The sequence below is a fragment of the Balaenoptera musculus genome, chromosome 5, assembly GCF_009873245.2.
Source record: "Balaenoptera musculus isolate JJ_BM4_2016_0621 chromosome 5, mBalMus1.pri.v3, whole genome shotgun sequence".
Classification (NCBI taxonomy): domain Eukaryota; kingdom Metazoa; phylum Chordata; class Mammalia; order Artiodactyla; family Balaenopteridae; genus Balaenoptera; species Balaenoptera musculus.
Window position 1 is genome coordinate 56,282,071 of NC_045789.1, and position 18,018 is coordinate 56,300,088.

An 18,018-nucleotide genomic window follows, 5' to 3' on the forward strand; every position below is an offset into this window, starting at 1 on the left:
TAACATATATATATACACATATAGTTATATTTAGAAATGTTTACAGATATACACAGGTTAACATACACCAATTTGTTTCCTGGCTTTGCCAGCTGAGAGGGCCAAGAAGCAAAACCCCAGTAGCAAGGAGCACACTTATCCAGACCTTGGAATTCTCCAATAAAAGAAACCAGTGTTCCTAGGAGAAATTACTTATTCTAAGATTGAGGACAGTAAATAAACAAGATGGACCTAGCGCATCTGGTCTTGCAGTGCCAGGGGGAATGAAAGTGATGTAGAATACAAACAACAGACAGAAAAAACCAGGATGATGGAGGTATGTCAAGGTATGTCAAGGTATGTCAAGGAGCTAACTGAAAGAGTAATCAATGGCCAAAGCTTTAGCAATATGAGTAAAAAATAAAGTATTAGATTATAAGCTAAAGTATAAAAAACCCATGTGTCCGTACTCCACATGAATATAAATAAATGATTAAACAAACAAACAAATAAATAAATAGGTTGAAGAGACAATAATTTGGGCAGGTACTGAGTGGGATCCTGGGGTAGAAAAAGGGTAATAAGTAAAAATAAAGAAATCTGAATAAAAATGAACTTTAGTTAATAATAATGTATCAATATTGGTTCATTAATTGTGATAAATGTACTGTACTGTTGTAGGAAACATCTTACAACACCTTTTTTAAAATTTTTTATCGGAGTATAGTTGATTTACAATGTTGTGTTAGTTTCTGTGGTACAACTAAGTGAGTCAGTTATACCTATACATATATCCACTTTTTTTTAAAGATGTTTCTAATAGAGGACATTAGGTGTGGGATACATGGAATCTCTCTGTATTACCTTAATAATCTTTCTATAAATATAAAACCATTCTCGATTTAAGTTTTTTAAATTCAGTTAGACATATTAGCCCATAATGGGAAATGTTACTAAGGGATAAATATCTTGCTTTATTATAGTGGTATTCAAAGTTCACCTCCAATATAGAAGCTACAATACAGAAACCATTTGGGATGTTTCCACATAAGGTGAAACTTAGAAGCTATGTAAATTATTTTGTTCTATTCACAACTTGATTCCTAGTATTTTTGTTCTTCTTACACTAGGATGGTAATAGTTTTATGATGTAACATCATCCAGCGCAGTTTTACAGGCAGCAATGTTCTGTGTCATAATTCTCATTTTGTTCCAGGCTTACTTAATAAATGGTTGAGTAGATAAAGAATGAGCAGAAGGTATTAGTGAGGGAGATGAATGAAATAAATTAAACATGCCCTGCTATTGCAAGTCTGGTTGCAGTTATTTTAATGTACATATTTTCTGTAAAATACTTTGCAGTAGGGTAAGAGTGCTGCCATTTGCAATTTGTACATCATCATTGTGTCCCCAGGAGCTGTCAGTGTCCCCACTTTGATCAGTTTTACCCAAATGATGCAGAGATGGTCTCGTCACAGAGCAAATTATTCTTGAATTACTCTGAGCTGAGAAGTGGTTTCCTCTTCTCCCTCCATTCTGAACCATGATTTAAAGGGTATGATTTAGCCTCTGAGACAACCAAGTTGGAAAACAATGGTGTTTATTAAATCAAACAGTCTTTGAAAGCCATACAGTTTATGTTTAACTTTGATGGATGTAGGTAGATAACAAAGAATTCCACTTTAGGCTGGTTATGTCTGTGTTGATGTTTATTTGATAGCTTCATGTTGAAATGGTTGATTATTTTATTAAAGAATTGATTGCTTTAAAATAAAGCTCAAATCTCCAAATAATAAGATCCCAGTATATGCACGTAAGATGAGACAAACTTGGTTTTGAATGATACATGAAAATGTATGTATTTCCCATTCATTCATTCATGCATGTTTCCGTTCAATAAAAATTTATGAAATATCTATATGCCAAGTAATTTTCTGGTGCTGGGAATATAGCAGTGAACTAAACCAAATTAATCCCTGCCTTCATGGAACATACATGTTAAATGCAATTATGAATAGAAAGTTGGCAACACTATCAATTTATTAAGTGAAAACTGATAGCTACCTACAAGAAATACATCAATCAAAATGAGAATGTTTGCAATGTAGCAAAATGAGTGAAGAACTTTAAACAGTCTTTGTCTGGATCTTTACTAAAGTATAATGCAAAAAATATATAGGGTAATGGGAAAGTGAGTATAGTTTATAATTTAAGATAATTCATAAAGATATTCACTACTGAACAAAATACATTAAAAAAAATTCTACTGTCTTCCTTAATTCTTTGTTCCTGTTTCTGTCAGTAAATTTGCTATTTTGCTGCAAACACTATGATGAACTAGGGGACTTATAGCTTCCTCTCTCTTGTTTCCATGTCTTCTGAATGCTTTGTCCACAATACCAAATATGGCATGACTTTTCCTTCATGAGGGAATCAATAGGGACTTTGAACTTATGCCAAAATGTGACTTTGAGAACCACCAGTCCAGTAAAGTTTCCGTGGAAGTAAATACACTGCAATTTCAAAACTTCTTCTAGACAATTTTAGCTTTGTATGCACACTATGTGTTCTGTAGTAGTCCAGAAAATTTGTGGAGCTGGACATGTTTAAGGAAAGCAGATAAGGCTGAAATTATGCATCCTCTGAATCTGAATACCACAAAGCGCTATAATTAAAAGAATAAAAGTACATTTTATAGTACCAAAGTCATCATCACCCTATTATGAGTACATAAAACACTTGAAAACACTAGTTAACAAATTTTGCTCTTACAGAGTATATCTGTCTCTATTTTAATTTTATTGAAAGACACTTCACCCTTGTTTCATAGATGAGTTTGTTGACATAATACATAATAAAAAATAAAGGTTTTCTCTATATTTGATTTTTTACCACCACTCATTTATTGCATACATATTTATGGAATCCTTCTCTGTCCAGGTGCTGTTCTAGATCTAGGGATTCAGCTGTGAATGAAATAAACTATATCCCTGCCTTCATAAAAATTACATTTTACTTGAGAGAACTGAAAAAAGCAAATATAGAATTAAGATATGAATATCAGATGGTGGAAGTTCAAGTACTAGGGAGAAAAATAAAACACTGAAGAAACAGAGGGCATGGCGAGGTGAGGGGGCCTGAGGTAGAGAGCAGACAAGAAAGGTCTCAGTGAGAAACCCAGAGCAGGGAGAAAGCCCTGGAGAAGTCAGGGTGAGAAGCACCTCTGAATAATAGGATGCAAATACAAAGATCCTTAGGCAGTAGTGTGTCAGAAGTGCCTACAGCCAGCCAGCCTGGGTAGAGCTGCTGAAGAACAGTAGCAGGAGATGATGAGGTCAGAGATGTAGAGAGCCATACGGTAGTGATGCTTGTATGCATTTGCACATTTGGGTTTCACTCTGCAGTGAGGCAGAGAGGTACAGAGGAGTGACAGGATCTCACTTCTGTTTTTAAATGATGAGCCTCTTCCCCACCCCCTTGTCACACTAGTATGGAGCTCACCAAACAGTTCTAAACTTTGTTCTTGCTGTCTGTTGCTCAAAGTGGTGTCTCTGATTTGATTACATTTTCGGAGGAGTAGAAAAAATAATTAAACATGACAAATTACAGTGTATTACTTTGTCTGAACACCACTGGAGATTAAAATAGTTAGAACTACTATACATATATATGTATATGTATATAACATATCTTTAAATTTTAATCTCACCAGATGTCTAATACTGTTCACATAGGGCTAAGCCTGTGGTTATACACTACTCACTATGGCTGACATCTTTTCCATCTTATTATATGTATACATTATATAAAAATAATGTATATATAAAAATATAATGTATATACATTATAAAATATGTATATATGTATATATTTTATATATAAAATATGCATATTATATATTATTTCTCTATCTCTTTATACATAAACACACACACATATAAATGTGTGTGTGTATATATATATAATATATATATATACCATTCAGTAGTCCAGGATGGTTTTCTCCTTGGTTGTCTATAAAAGCTGAAAACTACAAAAATAAAGGTTATCTACATCAAGAAAAGTATTTGTCAATACCTCTTTATGGTGTCAAACCCAGAGTCTATACAAGTCTCAGCAAATTGATAAAAATGGATGTTGAAATAAATATTCATATGTGTGTGAATTCAAATTCAAAATATTCAGATATACCTAAAATAGCATATCCTTTTTCTATTTTCATCAGTGTCATTTAATAGACACTGGCAAATAGCAATGAACACCATAAGCGATTGTGATTTCTATTGAAATATTTGGGGAAATGGAAATGAAGGAAAATGTCTCTTTTATTTGCTATTGTTTTCAATATATTAACACATTTAATAGCATATTTTTAAGAAAAACTCCACTATATTTAATGTATGAATTTTCAGTGGTTATAGGACCCATATGATTTCAAAAATAAGAAATTATAAAAGTTTTAATGTCGTGAAAATGTGGTAATATAGATAATTATGTATTATTAGTGTAATGGGATATATTATACAGAGTCTGCAAATTTTAGGAATATAGAATATACATAAGGTCATCAAGAACATCTTTATTCTATAAAAAGTAAGATAGTTTATGTATCTAAACTTTATAGAGAAAATGTAGACTTAAGATTCTATGTGACTACAATTTTATTATAGAAAATTCTCAGGATATTAGTTGATTTATATTTTTTAAAACATTTCAAAATCTGTAAAAACCTGTATATTAAGTATAATTGTTTCCGAGTAAAATGAAAATTTAATTATTTGGGATTTTTGTTATTCTACATGTCAAGAATGCCCGATATACATTATAGACAGGTGTAATTTCAAGGCTCTGTTAATCATGCTACTCTTTATTCCGCAGCCCCCTCTCCAGTCACCAATGTGAAAAAGGGGAAAATTGCAAAAAACAGCATCTCTTTGTCTTGGCAAGAGCCAGATCGCCCCAATGGAATCATCCTGGAGTATGAAATCAAATATTTTGAAAAGGTGGGATTAAGAATAAAGAATATCCTTTCTTCTTCTTCTTCTTCTTTTTTTTAATTTTAGCAACAGCAGTTATCCAATTTGTAGAAAAGCGTGTTGCAATTTTATGTGTAGATCAATGACAATTGACTTGCAGTCATGATTTTGAAGGCTGGAAGTGTACAGGGAGCACTTTATTTGTGTTCTGCTGCTGCCAAGTAGTTTACACCGCTGGGATACTGCCGTAGAGTCTAACATTAGCTTAACTAGGGTTCACAGCATTAAAAGATGAAGTCATAGGACATTTTCAAAGTGTCCCAAACACTGGAGTTGTTAACCTTCAGTAGTAACTGCAGTGTACCACAGGGAAAAACACATTCTTATGGCCAGTAACCCTGCATAATACCTATACTATTAAGGAAGTATAGGCAGGTAAGGTGTATATGTACCTTATAATTTTAAAAAATCTATAACAAAAATCTAACACTGTAGCATAAATTTTATTTTAAAAATTTGAGGGCATAAAATTGGAAGTGTATGCTTCACATTCCCTATAGTTGCTTGATTTCCTCTTCTTCACTGAGTTGGCTCCTAGGTCCACTCTCACATGTTTTGCCCTAATAGTTGTCTAAATCTAAAGGCAATAATCATCCCTCTTCCTCTTTTCTGAATCCACAACCAAATGAGCTATTGATAAAGGAATAAACAAGTGGAAACTAAAGATGAACTTATAATTTCTAAAGCTGGACTGGAATATTTGGCTTAGATTTGTAGCCACCTTGTTGCTTCCATGTTGGAAGCGACAACTCCCACCCTTTTTTACTGTGATTTTTTTGTACAGACTAGATCTGAATGGCATACACTACTTAGAACAACCTGAGTTCTAATAGACCAGATAAAGATAGATGAGTGCCCAAACTAGTCTCTAAGAGGTGGCTAGGAGACCCTGGCCCAGACATATGTGTCCTATGAAAGTAGGAGTAAAAAAGATTGCTGACATAATGCAGAGAAGCAGATCCCAAAAGAGAAGGGAAGGAAGGGCTCAGCCACACTTACCCGGTTGCTTCTCCCAAACTCCCAGAGACATCGCTCCTTCTCTCTTAGGGAAGAATGAAAAGGGTGGAAGTTCAAAAACTTACTCTGCAATACCTAAGAAATTGTCCAAGGTAGAACATTGGAAACGAGAAGGGGAATGAATGGTCCCATTTATACTAATGCAAAAGTATCATGAGAAATACTGATATCCTGTTAATGAAAGTTACTTAAAAATTCAACATTCCATTTATATGCATAGATGAAAGATTATAGATAAAACATTGAAATACATTGAAGTAATTCATAGCATTTTTTAAAAAAACTTTCTTGCAACTGATTTTTTTTTTTTAATAAATTTATTTATTTATTTTTGGCTGTGTTGGGTCTTCGTTTCTGTGCTAGGGCTTTCTCTAGTTGCGGCAAGCGGGGGCCACTCTTCATCGCGGTGCGCGGGTCTCTCACTATCGCGGCCTCTCTTGTTGTGGAGCACAGGCTCCAGACGCACAGGCTCAGTAGTTGTGGCTCACGGGCCCAGTTGCTCCGCGGCATGTGGGATCTTCCCAGACCAGGGCTCGAACCCGTGTCCCCTGCATTGGCAGGCAGACTCTCAACCACTGCGCCACCAGGGAAGCCCTGATTTTTTTTTTTTAATAAATTTTATTTATTTATTTATTTGGCCACAGTTGTTCTTTGTTGCTGCACACAGGCTTTCTGTAGTTGCTGCACGCAGGGGCTACTCTTTGTTGCGGTGCGCAGCCTTCTCGTTGTGGCTTTTCTTGTTGCGGAGCATGGGCTCTAGGCACGCGGGCTTCAGTAGTTGTGGCACACGGGCTCTAGAGCGCAGGCTCAGTAGTTGTGGTGCACAGGCTTAGTTGCTCCGCGGCATGTGGGGTCTTCCCAGACCAGGACTCAAACCCGGGTGCCCTGCATTGGCAGGCAGATTCTTAACCACTGTGCCACCAGGGAAGTCCCAATTCATAGCATTTTTTAATTGCTTCTTTCATCATTGATTCAACAATTACCTGTGTAAAGATACAACAGAGAACAAAACAGCCAAGTGTATGTGGGGGAGAGTGAGGTTATCTACATTCTTTTTAGGTTTTGGTTGTCTGTACAATATTCATATATTCATTTTATAAATAGATAAATAAACTCAATTATCATGTTTGAAATAGTTGTCTCTAGGAATGATTTGCTGGTGGCATTACGTGTAACTAGTGGATTACTAGGGAACATAAATGTAGATACTTATATTTCAGAAAAAATATATATTATTTAATACATTATTCACCAAGAGTGTCCTAAGAAAATACCTCTGAGACAAAGCTATGTTGCGATAAGGGTTACAGTGTTTACTGAAAAAAAATACGGTAAATCAAATAAAATGTTATAATATTAATACCCTCACTGATTCCCATTTCTCTGGGAGTAGTGGTCCAAACTGAATTGCCAATGCTAGAAGTCTACAATTTAAACACATGCTGTATCCGGAAACAATTGGTTAAATTAATGTTTACATTCCTCTTTCAAGTTTTTGTAAGCTTTATTACTGCATACTAATGCAAAGCTAGGCAAATATATATATATATATATATATCTTTATGAATTATTTTGTAAACATTTTAAGTTTCCAGATTTTTATTGTAATTAAAATTGATTTTAAAAGAAGTTGAGATGCATAATGACATTTTAAAATAACTGTACTATGAAAACTATATATTTGAATATGCATATCTTAGATGAAATAAAGTTCAACAGCGGGAAGACTAAAAGTTTAACAAGTACTTGTTTTCCTGCATAGTTTTTCTTTACCTGAAGCAACTAGCTGGACCAATGAGTTTGTTTTTCTTTTTTATGTCTTTAAGGAAATTGTCCTGGTTTTTGTCCCCGTATGAGTAACCTTCGATTGTTTTTACTCTTACTTCCCAGCATATGCATGAGTCTCATACACATAATATTCATTAGGAGCAAGGATTTATCTTTTTTTTTTTTTCTTTTAAGCTGCTGCTTCTGTTAAAACAGGGAGTTACTCAACAACTGGTGGGGCAGAGTCCTTTTCTATTAATGTTCATTCTAATTAATTTTATCCATGTTGTGGAAATATTTTCTTTATAGTTCATGTTTATATTATATTTATTTCAGTAAGATTTGGTTTTACATTTAATATTTAATATTTAAAGTTGTATTAATACATTCTATTATCTGCATAACTGAAAATAAGAAAAAATGACTTGGGGAAAAATGATTTCTATTCATATTCTCCATAAATGAATAACAAGTTGCCTACCTACATGCTTTTAACACAGCAACCCTTATATATTATTTTGGGAAAGTTGACTTCTTTTGGTCAATGTTTTCCATTTTACAGAGAAGATACTAATTCCCAGACTTTTTTGCCAAGCAAAATTATTGAGCACACCAATAAAATACACAAAAAGGTTGGGTTTTTTTTTAACACTTTAAGAAGGAAAAAAAAAAAAAGGATAATGAGCTTTTATACCATGTATTGAGGTGGGGGTCCTGATAGGTTTCCAGAGCTCATTTTGAATCTTCAGAATGATACCACCATTTTATTGGATGGCTCTTGGCCAGACACAGGTGGCAGAGCTTTCCAGGACTCACACATTCGCCAGCTGGCATTTCTGCCTGTGATTGCCCTGCTCTAATAGAGGTCATTGGGCCTCTCTGCTCCTGCATGGTGATGGGCCCATTGCCATCTCTTAATTAAAGACAGAGGCAAAGGGAAGCTGCCCTTTGGCAGGGTGTTTGCCAGCTGGCTCCTTCTGCTGAGGCCCTCCCCTCGCTGCCTGTGAACAGTGTTTGCTAAGCAGCTGGGGAATGTAGCTCATTTGCTCAGCTGGGGCATGAAGGCAGCAAAACCACTACCCTGACCAAGGACTTGGCAACATTTGGTTGTGGGTGTTGAAGATGTGTATATAGGTTTGTGAAATGGAGGACTTTATGAGGATGATTTAAAGGAGTGGATCAGAAGCAAATTTTAGAAGATAATTAGAGGATTCAAAATGTGTATTTATGGGTTTTGATCCCTTAGATATATTCGCTAGGTCTCTTCAATAATACAGTATTCAACTAACTCAGAGAGACAACGTACCATTAGACCCGCGATAAGGAACCACTGAGGCATACATAATGTTAATAGATAAATCAGACGGAATGTTGTATAATTTTGTATAATCAACGATGTTAGATTATACGTTATTTCAAGGAGCAGCATTCCAGTTTCCTTGCAATGATTTTTTTTCTATTTTTGACAAAATTATCAATTTCTACTTTTTCAATAGTTAAGAGTTACAATCATGTAAGCTTTTAAATTTTTTTTTTTCTTTTCAGTAGAAGAATTTGCCATCATGCTATAGGGTAAACTCAAATTTACCTAGAAGCTCTAGTGCTCAGAAGATTGTGCTAGGCGCTATGTATATTATCTCTATCTCTGTGTCCTCACAGGGTCTTGATAAATAATTTCATCCTATTTTAAAGAAGAAAAAAAACTTAGGTTGAGTTGCATACCCACATTTACACACGTACTTAGTTAATAACATGGTTGGAATTCTAACCGTGATATTCCTATGCTATTTTTCATTAAAAAAAAAATCTTACTTTTCATATAAATGTTAATACTTCATGTAAAAATCCTAATTATGTCAAATATACCAGAATCATAACTTCAGTTTTGTCTAGATTTTTCTCATGAACTCAAATTCCCTTTAAACAAAATGCAAATAGTAGTGAACATATATTTTATCATTTTTTACTGAAAATTACTGATTCAATCACAGCCAAACTGGACAGGATAATATTACTAAGAAAGTCTTACACATTCAGTTATAAACTTGAGTGTACTCAGAGCATCAGTAACTACAATAGTTTATAGAAGCTATTTACCCCTTTTAAAAGGAACACATCAAGAAATTGCCTGCTTTTTTTACTGTTCTACCCCTAGCACATAGAAGGGGTAATAGGGTAGACAAGATCAATAAATATTTGTGAGTGAAGAAAATGACTGACATTACTAGGTGAAACTTTATAGAATTTAATTTTCTACTTTAAATTCTTTGAAAACTCTAACAAAATTTCCTAAACACTTTAGAGACTAGGCACTTAAACTAACGTGAGTGTTAAAAAAACAAAGATCAATTGTTTATGTAGACTGAATCAGAAAAACCTATTTGGATTAGAATTTAAACCATATCTATCTAGAGAGAAATTTGGATATACATAACCCTAAGAAAATTTTATGTTTGAACGTATTAATTGAGGAATGGTAAACTGCTTTAAGGGAAGAATATTTACACATTGTTTATTTTAGATTGTATTGGTGGTAGCATAGAATATGGTTAGAAGTTGACTTTGATGTGTCAAATTAGAAAAAATTAAAATAATAATTATGACAATTAAAACATGTGCTTTACAGTTTAATACATGTTGTCACATGCATTACCTGTTTCATTCTTACAACATCTCTGTGAGGATATCCAGCCTCCAATTTTTATCCCAATTTTACAGATAAGGAAACTGAGGATAAAAGTAAAAATGGGTTTGCTGTGTTTTAGCACGTGATTTCAGTGTTCACACTAAAGGCCCAGCATGACATGCTGTAAACTTCAAGGGACAAGAAGTGTGGTTTGCATTTGTTTTACTTTTTAATAGCATTATGAACATTAAATAATAACCTTATTCCCTACTAGAGTGTTTGAGAAGTAAATGTTATTTTCTTGTTTTCAATTTTTTTTTTCTCATTTAGGAAAAATAAATCCTTTGCATGTTGTTCCCCTTGGATCTTTTGAAAAAATCAATACATTATTTCTGCTTGTAAAGACAAAATTCCCTGAAATATTTAGAAAATAATGATTTACAGGCATCAATAAGTTATTTTAAGTAAAGGCCAATTCTTAAAAAAGGGGAATAAAATCTCTAACCATAACCTATCTTTAATTCATCCTATAATATCTATCAGAAATTTAATACATGTGAAAAGACCTTAAGGAAAAAACAAGCTTAGCCAAAAATTCACACAGAAAAACATAAGGGAAGAGAAAGTTCAAAGCAGGGAATGTGTATTAAATCTTTATGTATCTAACACTTTATATTCAGAATGGTAACTTCAGAGATAATGAGGAGTTATAGATGGCTTGTCTAGACTTTTGTTAGCAGTCAAAATAGGAATAGTTCCTCTTTGTTTCACTTTCCAAAGCTATCTTTTCAGTGACTTTTTCCCCTTCATCTCCATTCACTACTAACCCAGCCCAAACACATGAAAGTGAAAAAATGAAGTTTTTAAAAAGGACAAAAATATTTTGCTTATGTGAATTTTTTCTTTAAAACTCACTGTTTCGACTTAGTGAGTTAAAATTAAAGTTCTCCAGTGAAGTTCACATTCCTTCTCCCAACCCCTAAATATAATTAGAAATCAAATTCAAGGGATTCTGCCAGCAGCCTTCGTTTGGGCTGCAACTCTTCCCAGAGTCTCTGACCTGCTGGCCTACTATATCAGATTTTGGAATCACCAAGCCTCCACAATCATAGTCTTGGTGCTGCAGCCAGGTGTCAACCCTGAGCCTCTGAGGTGGCAGGGCCGAGCTCAGGACATTGGTCCGCCAGAGACCTCCTGGCCCCACGTAATATCAAACAGCAAAAGCTCTCTCAGAGATCTCCATCTCAACGCTAAGACCCAGCTCCACCCAACGACCAGCAAGCTACACTGCAGGACACCCTATGCCAGACAACTAGCAAGACAGGAATACAGACCCACCCATTAGCAGAGAGGCTGCCTAAAATCATAATAAGGTCACAGACACCCCAAAACACACCACCGGATGCAGTCTGGCCCACCAGAAAGACAAAAATCCAGCCTCATCCACCAGAACACAGGTACCAGTCCCCTCCACCAGGAAGCCTACATGACCCACTGAACGACCCTTACCCACTGGGGACACACACCAAAAACAAGGGGAACTACAAACCTGCAGCTTGCAGAAAGGAGACCCCAAACACAGTAAGTAAGTTAAGCAAAATAAGAAGACAGAGAAATACACAGCAGATGAAGGAGCAAGGTAAAAACCCACCAGATCAAACAAATGAAGAGGAAATAGGCAGTCTACCTGAAAAAGAATTCAGAGTAATGATAGTAAAGATGATCCAAAATCTTGGAAATAGAATGGAGAAAATAAAAGAAACGTTTAAGAAGGCCCTAGAAGAACTAAAGAGCAAACAAACAATGATGAACAACACAATAAATGAAATTAAAAATTCTCTAGAAGGAATCAATAGCAGAATAACTGAGGCAGAAGAATGGATAAGTGACCTGGAAGATAAAAGAGTGGAAATAACTACTGCAAAACAGGATAAAGAAAAAAGAATGAAAAGAATTGAAGACAGCCTCAGAGACCTCTGGGACAACATTAAAGGCACCAACATTCGAACTATAGGGGTCCCAGAAGGAGAAGAGAAAAAGAAAGGGACTGAGAAAATATTTCAAGAGATTATAGTTGAAAACTTCCCTAACATGGGAAAGGAAATAGTTAATCACGTCCAGGAGGCGTAGAGAGTCCCATACAGGATAAATCCAAGGAGAAACATGCCAAGACACATATTAATCAAACTATCAAAAATTAAATACAAAGAAAAAATATTAAAAGCAGCAAGGTAAAGCAACAAATAACATACAAAGGAATCCCCATACTGGCAGGACATATTTAAAGTGATGAAAGAGAAAAACCTAAAACTAAGATTACTCTACCCAGCAACGATCTCATTCAGATTTGACGGAGAAACTGAAACCTTCACAGACAAGCAAAAGCTAAGAGAATTCAGCACCACCAAACCAGCTTTACAACAAATCCTAAAGGAACTTGGTTGGCAGCAAACACAAGAGAAGGAAAAGACCTACAATAACAAACCCAAAATAATTAAGAAAATGGTAATAGCAACACACTTATTGATAACTACCTTAAATGTAAATAGATTAAATGCTCCAACCAAAAGACATGGACTGGCTGAATGGATACAAAAACAAGACCCATACATATGTTGTCTACAAGAGACCCACTTCAGACCTAGAGACACATACAGACTGAAAATGAGGGGATGGAAAAAGATATTCCATGCAAATGGAAATCAAAAGAAAGCTGGAGTAGCAATTCTCATAACAGACAAAATAGACTTTAAATAAAGACTATTACAAGACACAAAGAAGGACCCTACATAATGATCAATGGATCAATCCAATTAATCAATCCATTAACAATTGTAAATATTTATGCACCCAACTTAGGAGCACCTCAGTACTTAAGGCAAATGCTAATAGCCATAAAAGGGGAAATCGACAGTAACACAATCATAGTAGGGGACTTTAACACCCCACTTTCACCAGTGGACAGATGATCCAAAATGAAAATAAATAAGGAAACACAAGCTTTAAATGATACATTGAACAATATGGACTTAATTGATATTTATAGGACATTCCATCCAAAAGCAACAGAATACACTTTCTTCTCAAGTGCTCATGCAACATTCTCCAGGATAGATCATATCTTGGGTCACAAATCAAGCTTTGGTAAATTTAAGAAAATTGAAATTGTATCAAGTATCTTTTCTGACCACAACGCATGAGACTAGGTATCAATTACAGGAAGAAATGTGTAAAAATACAAACACATGGAGGCTAAGCAATACGCTACTAAACAACCAAGAGATCACTGAAGAAATCGAAAAATACCTAGAAACAAATGACAATGAAAACACAACGACTCAAAACCTATGGGATGCCGCAAAGGCAGTTCTAAGAGGGAAGTTTACAGCAATACAATCCTACCTCAAGGGACAAGAACCATCTCAAATAAACAACCTAACCTTACACCTAAAGCAATTAGAGAAAAAAGAAGAAAAAACCCCCAAAGTTAGCAGAAGGAAAGAAATCATAAAGATCAGATCAGAAATAAATGAAAAAGAAATGAAGAAAACAATAGCTAAGATTAATAAAACTAAAAGCTGGTTCTTTAAGAAGATAAAATTGATAAACCACTTGCCAGACCGATCAAGAAAAGAAGGGAGAAGACTCAAATAAATAGAAATGAAAAAGAAGTAACAACTGACAGTGCAGAAATACAAAGGATCATGAGAGATTACTACAAGCAACTATATGCCAATAAAATGGACAACCTGGAAGAAATGGTCAAATTCTTAGAAAAGCACAACCTCCCGAGACTGAAGCAGGAAGAAATAGACAATATAAACAGACCAATCACAAGCACTGAAATTGAGCCTGTGATTTAAAATCTTCCAATAAACAAAAGCCCAGGACCAGACGGCTTCACAGGCGAATTCTATCAAACATTTAGAGAAGAGCTAACACCTATCCTTCTCAAACTCCTCCGAAATATAGCAGAGGGAGGAACACTCCCAAACTCATTCTACGAGGCCACCATCACTCTATTCTCTACGTCTGTGTCTTTATTCCTGTCCTGCCCCTAAGTTCTGAAGAACCTAGGGGCAGGACAGGAATAAAGACACAGACGTAGAGAATAGAGTTGAGGACACGGGTAGGGGGAAGGGTAAGCTGGGAAGAAGTCAGAGAGTGGCATGGACATATGTACACTACCAAATGTAAAATAGATAGCTAGTGGGAAGCAGCCACATAGCACAGGGAGATCAGCTCAGTGCTCTGTGTCCACCTAGAGGGGGGGATAGGGAGGGTGGGAGGGAGACGCAAGAGGGAGGGGATATGGGAATATATGTTTATGTATAGCTGATTCACTTTGTTGTACAGCAGAAACTAACACACCATTGTAAAGCAATTATACTCCAATAAAGATGTTAAAAAAATTTAAAAATGTATAAAATAAAATTAAAAAAGAAATCAAATTCACTAAAGATAAAAGGCATAAGTCTTACCTGGCTGTATATCAAACATTGTCACCTTCCTCTATAAACAAGCAGCATGTTAGTTGCACGCCAATAAATCATTTATGAGAAAAACAAGCACACAATTAGCAATACTAAATTAGAGTCTATAAAATAGTGTATCTCCTGGAAATTTTATTTTTAAGTTTACATATCTATTTCTGCCCAAGGCAAGTGTGGCAGATGGGTGGAGAACATATCTTACATCTATGAGTTCTAGAAAACACTTTAAGGTTCTATATAACTAACACAACTAGGATGCGTAGGATTTTGTTTGTAAAATATCATATTTGTACTGATAGCAAACCTATTCGTTTCTGATTTTTTTTCTTATCTTTGATTCTGTGTTTTGCTCTCATTAATAATGCATTTTTTTGACTTCTTTTTATTGCATATACATGTGTAATCCAAGGACCAAGAGACCAGCTATACAATTATCAAATCTAAAGAGACAACTATAACTGCAGAGGGCTTGAAACCAGCTTCAGTATATGTCTTCCAAATTCGAGCACGCACAGCAGCAGGCTATGGTGTCTTCAGTCGAAGATTTGAGTTTGAAACCGTCCCAGTGTGTAAGTCATTTTAATTACTGTCAACTCATGTCTCTGTAATGGTTACCAGAAAAGAGTCAGTGGATCAATACTCTCCCTGGGCATTCTGTCAGTCTCCCGCTTCTTCTCTCTCTCCCAGGCATTACTCCTTCAGGTAGGAAGCATCTGTCATGCTATTATGGGAGGTTAGCAGGTTAACACATCGGTCCCCGATCCTCATAGCATTTAGTCTACAGGGAGATGAAACATCAGGACATCCTTAAGAACTGTTTAAACCTTGCTTTTAAAGACTTTCTTTCCACTGTTGCCATACTTTATTGAATTATTGCCATTTACTTTTTACTTGTTTTATTGAACAATGCTACTAGGCTTAGTCTTTCTATGAAAATTCCACAGGGAACTTTCATTAGTATTGAGTTTGGCAAGAAAATGGTGCTCTAAGGAACCAGTCTGATTGTTTTGAAAAAAAAATCAAAATCTGTGACAACGTCTCTGAGTGGAGGATCCGGAAATATTTCTGGAAAACCCTTCTTGTACCTTTCTTTTCACAAAATAGTAAAAATAGCATGAAACTTTTTCTTCTTTGATGTCAAACAAAATATTTAGATTACTTACTTGTACTAAAGCACACATTAAAAGCAGGATTAGGAGAAAGAAATAACTTGCCTTGTTTATAGATGAAAGAACTGACACTATTAATGCCTTGTTACGAAGAAAATAACACAGAGAAGTAGTGTGAAATGTCAAATATGTGTAAATGTATTTGTTTGTACATATACAATACATATATATATACTTTTTTAAAGTCAAGTTTTGTAAGAATTACTTATTTTTAAATGAAGAAAATAAAATACGTGTTTCCTCCCTTTGAAAACCAACAAAATGAGAGCTTAATTATCAGATTTACTTTGTAATGATTAGGAGAACTATTAAATTAAAATTTTCATAAACCTATTTAATACAGCTCTTTAGAAAATGAAGATATACTTCTGTTTAAAGCATGTTTAACTGAATTATCTAAAAAATAATTTTTATTACTTTAAAAATAACTAAGTATGACTTCACTTGATTTTATACAGATTAGGGTGCCATGGTGAAAAATGATAAATTATTTTCTTTCCATGCAAGAAAAGTCCCATGTCTGAAGTTTAATTGACATATTGAAATTTAAATATTTAATGCTATTTAGAAAAGTTTTTTTAATAAATGTCATATGAATTGATGTAATTAGTCAGAAAATTTCCATAATATTGGCAATGGATTATTCACTCTCATATCTTGGACCCTGATCTGGATTTATGATGAAATATGTATTATATAAGCTGGCCATCCTAATAGGGCTTGTTTCTATTTATGCTTATGTGCTTTACCAACTCTGGGAACAAAGCCATAAAGTAAATAATATCTCACAATATGCTCAAGTGCTTGGATAATTTTACAAATGAAAAATCTCACTTTAAAAGATTATAAAATTATACTTAGTTTTAGGATGTTGGCATGTTCAGCAACTAGTTTTTCTTCAGACTATTTGATGTTCTTTCCTTTACTTTTTTTTTAAATAGTAGTTTCTAGGTATGCCAATACTCATCAATCTGATCATTGAGAGAAATAATATGTCATTTTCCATATAATTTTACAAAGTCTCACCTGAAACTTTCTTTTAAATTTTTTCCTACATAACTTCTAGATGGAAAGAAATATCACACAAATATTTTTATTACAAAATCAGATTTTAAAGTTATTATTAATAGATAATGAAAATATTTTAGGGATGTACTGCCTCAACTTTAGTGTGGAATTTTATTTTTACTTGCTTATGTGTACATGTATTTGAAAACAATTTAAGAATGAATTTTTCTTTGTACCAAGTATCTGTTACATACCAACCCCTTTTGACCTTCATGTAGAAATCTTCTGGATACAATTCAGGAAGAATGTGTTGAGCCCCTGTTATGTGCTTGGCTTTGCTAGACTCTGGAGAAATATACATGAGTAACACGTGGAAACTTCTCTCCTGAGAACAAGAATACAGACTGTTTACTTCTGAAGATTAGAATGTTTGTGTCAAGAACCATTTTAGGATAATAGTTTTGTTCATTATTTTTAAATTTGTCATTAACTCCCTACACATCAAAAGATTTTTCACGCTAGGTACTGTGAGTGACTCAAATAACCTTAAGGCATAATCCCTCCCTTCTCCAGGATTATACTCTAATCCTGGAGAGGATTAGAAGAGTTAAAGGGAGTTAAAGAAGATACACAATTATTATTAAAATGACACTTCATTTTGTGTTATATACCATTCATTTGACAACTATTTATGCAGTATTTTGTGAAATTACTTCAATTATATTATTGAGCATTATTTACTTAATATTATAATTTAATTCTTCACAAACATATATTATTCCAAAACACAATCTGCAAATACTAGAGTCAAGAATTATGGTATCTTAAACATATTTACATTTTTGCTGTCAAAGCTATCGGCAATTTTCATTTGGTGGGTGACAGTTAACCTGGCTTTAATGAGTCACCATTGTTAAGGAAAG

At 34.4% G+C, this 18,018-nt stretch overlaps 1 protein-coding gene across 1 annotated transcript in view; it reads left to right on the top strand.

Moving 5' to 3' along the window:
• EPHA5 (EPH receptor A5) overlaps positions 1-18,018 on the top strand; it is a 313,822-nt gene that overhangs the window by 196,098 nt on the left and 99,706 nt on the right. Inside the window, exons 6-7 of the mRNA XM_036854004.1 lie at positions 4,858-4,982; positions 15,328-15,487. Coding sequence (XP_036709899.1) covers positions 4,858-4,982; positions 15,328-15,487 — 285 coding nt within the window. The remainder of the gene's footprint in view (positions 1-4,857; positions 4,983-15,327; positions 15,488-18,018) is intronic.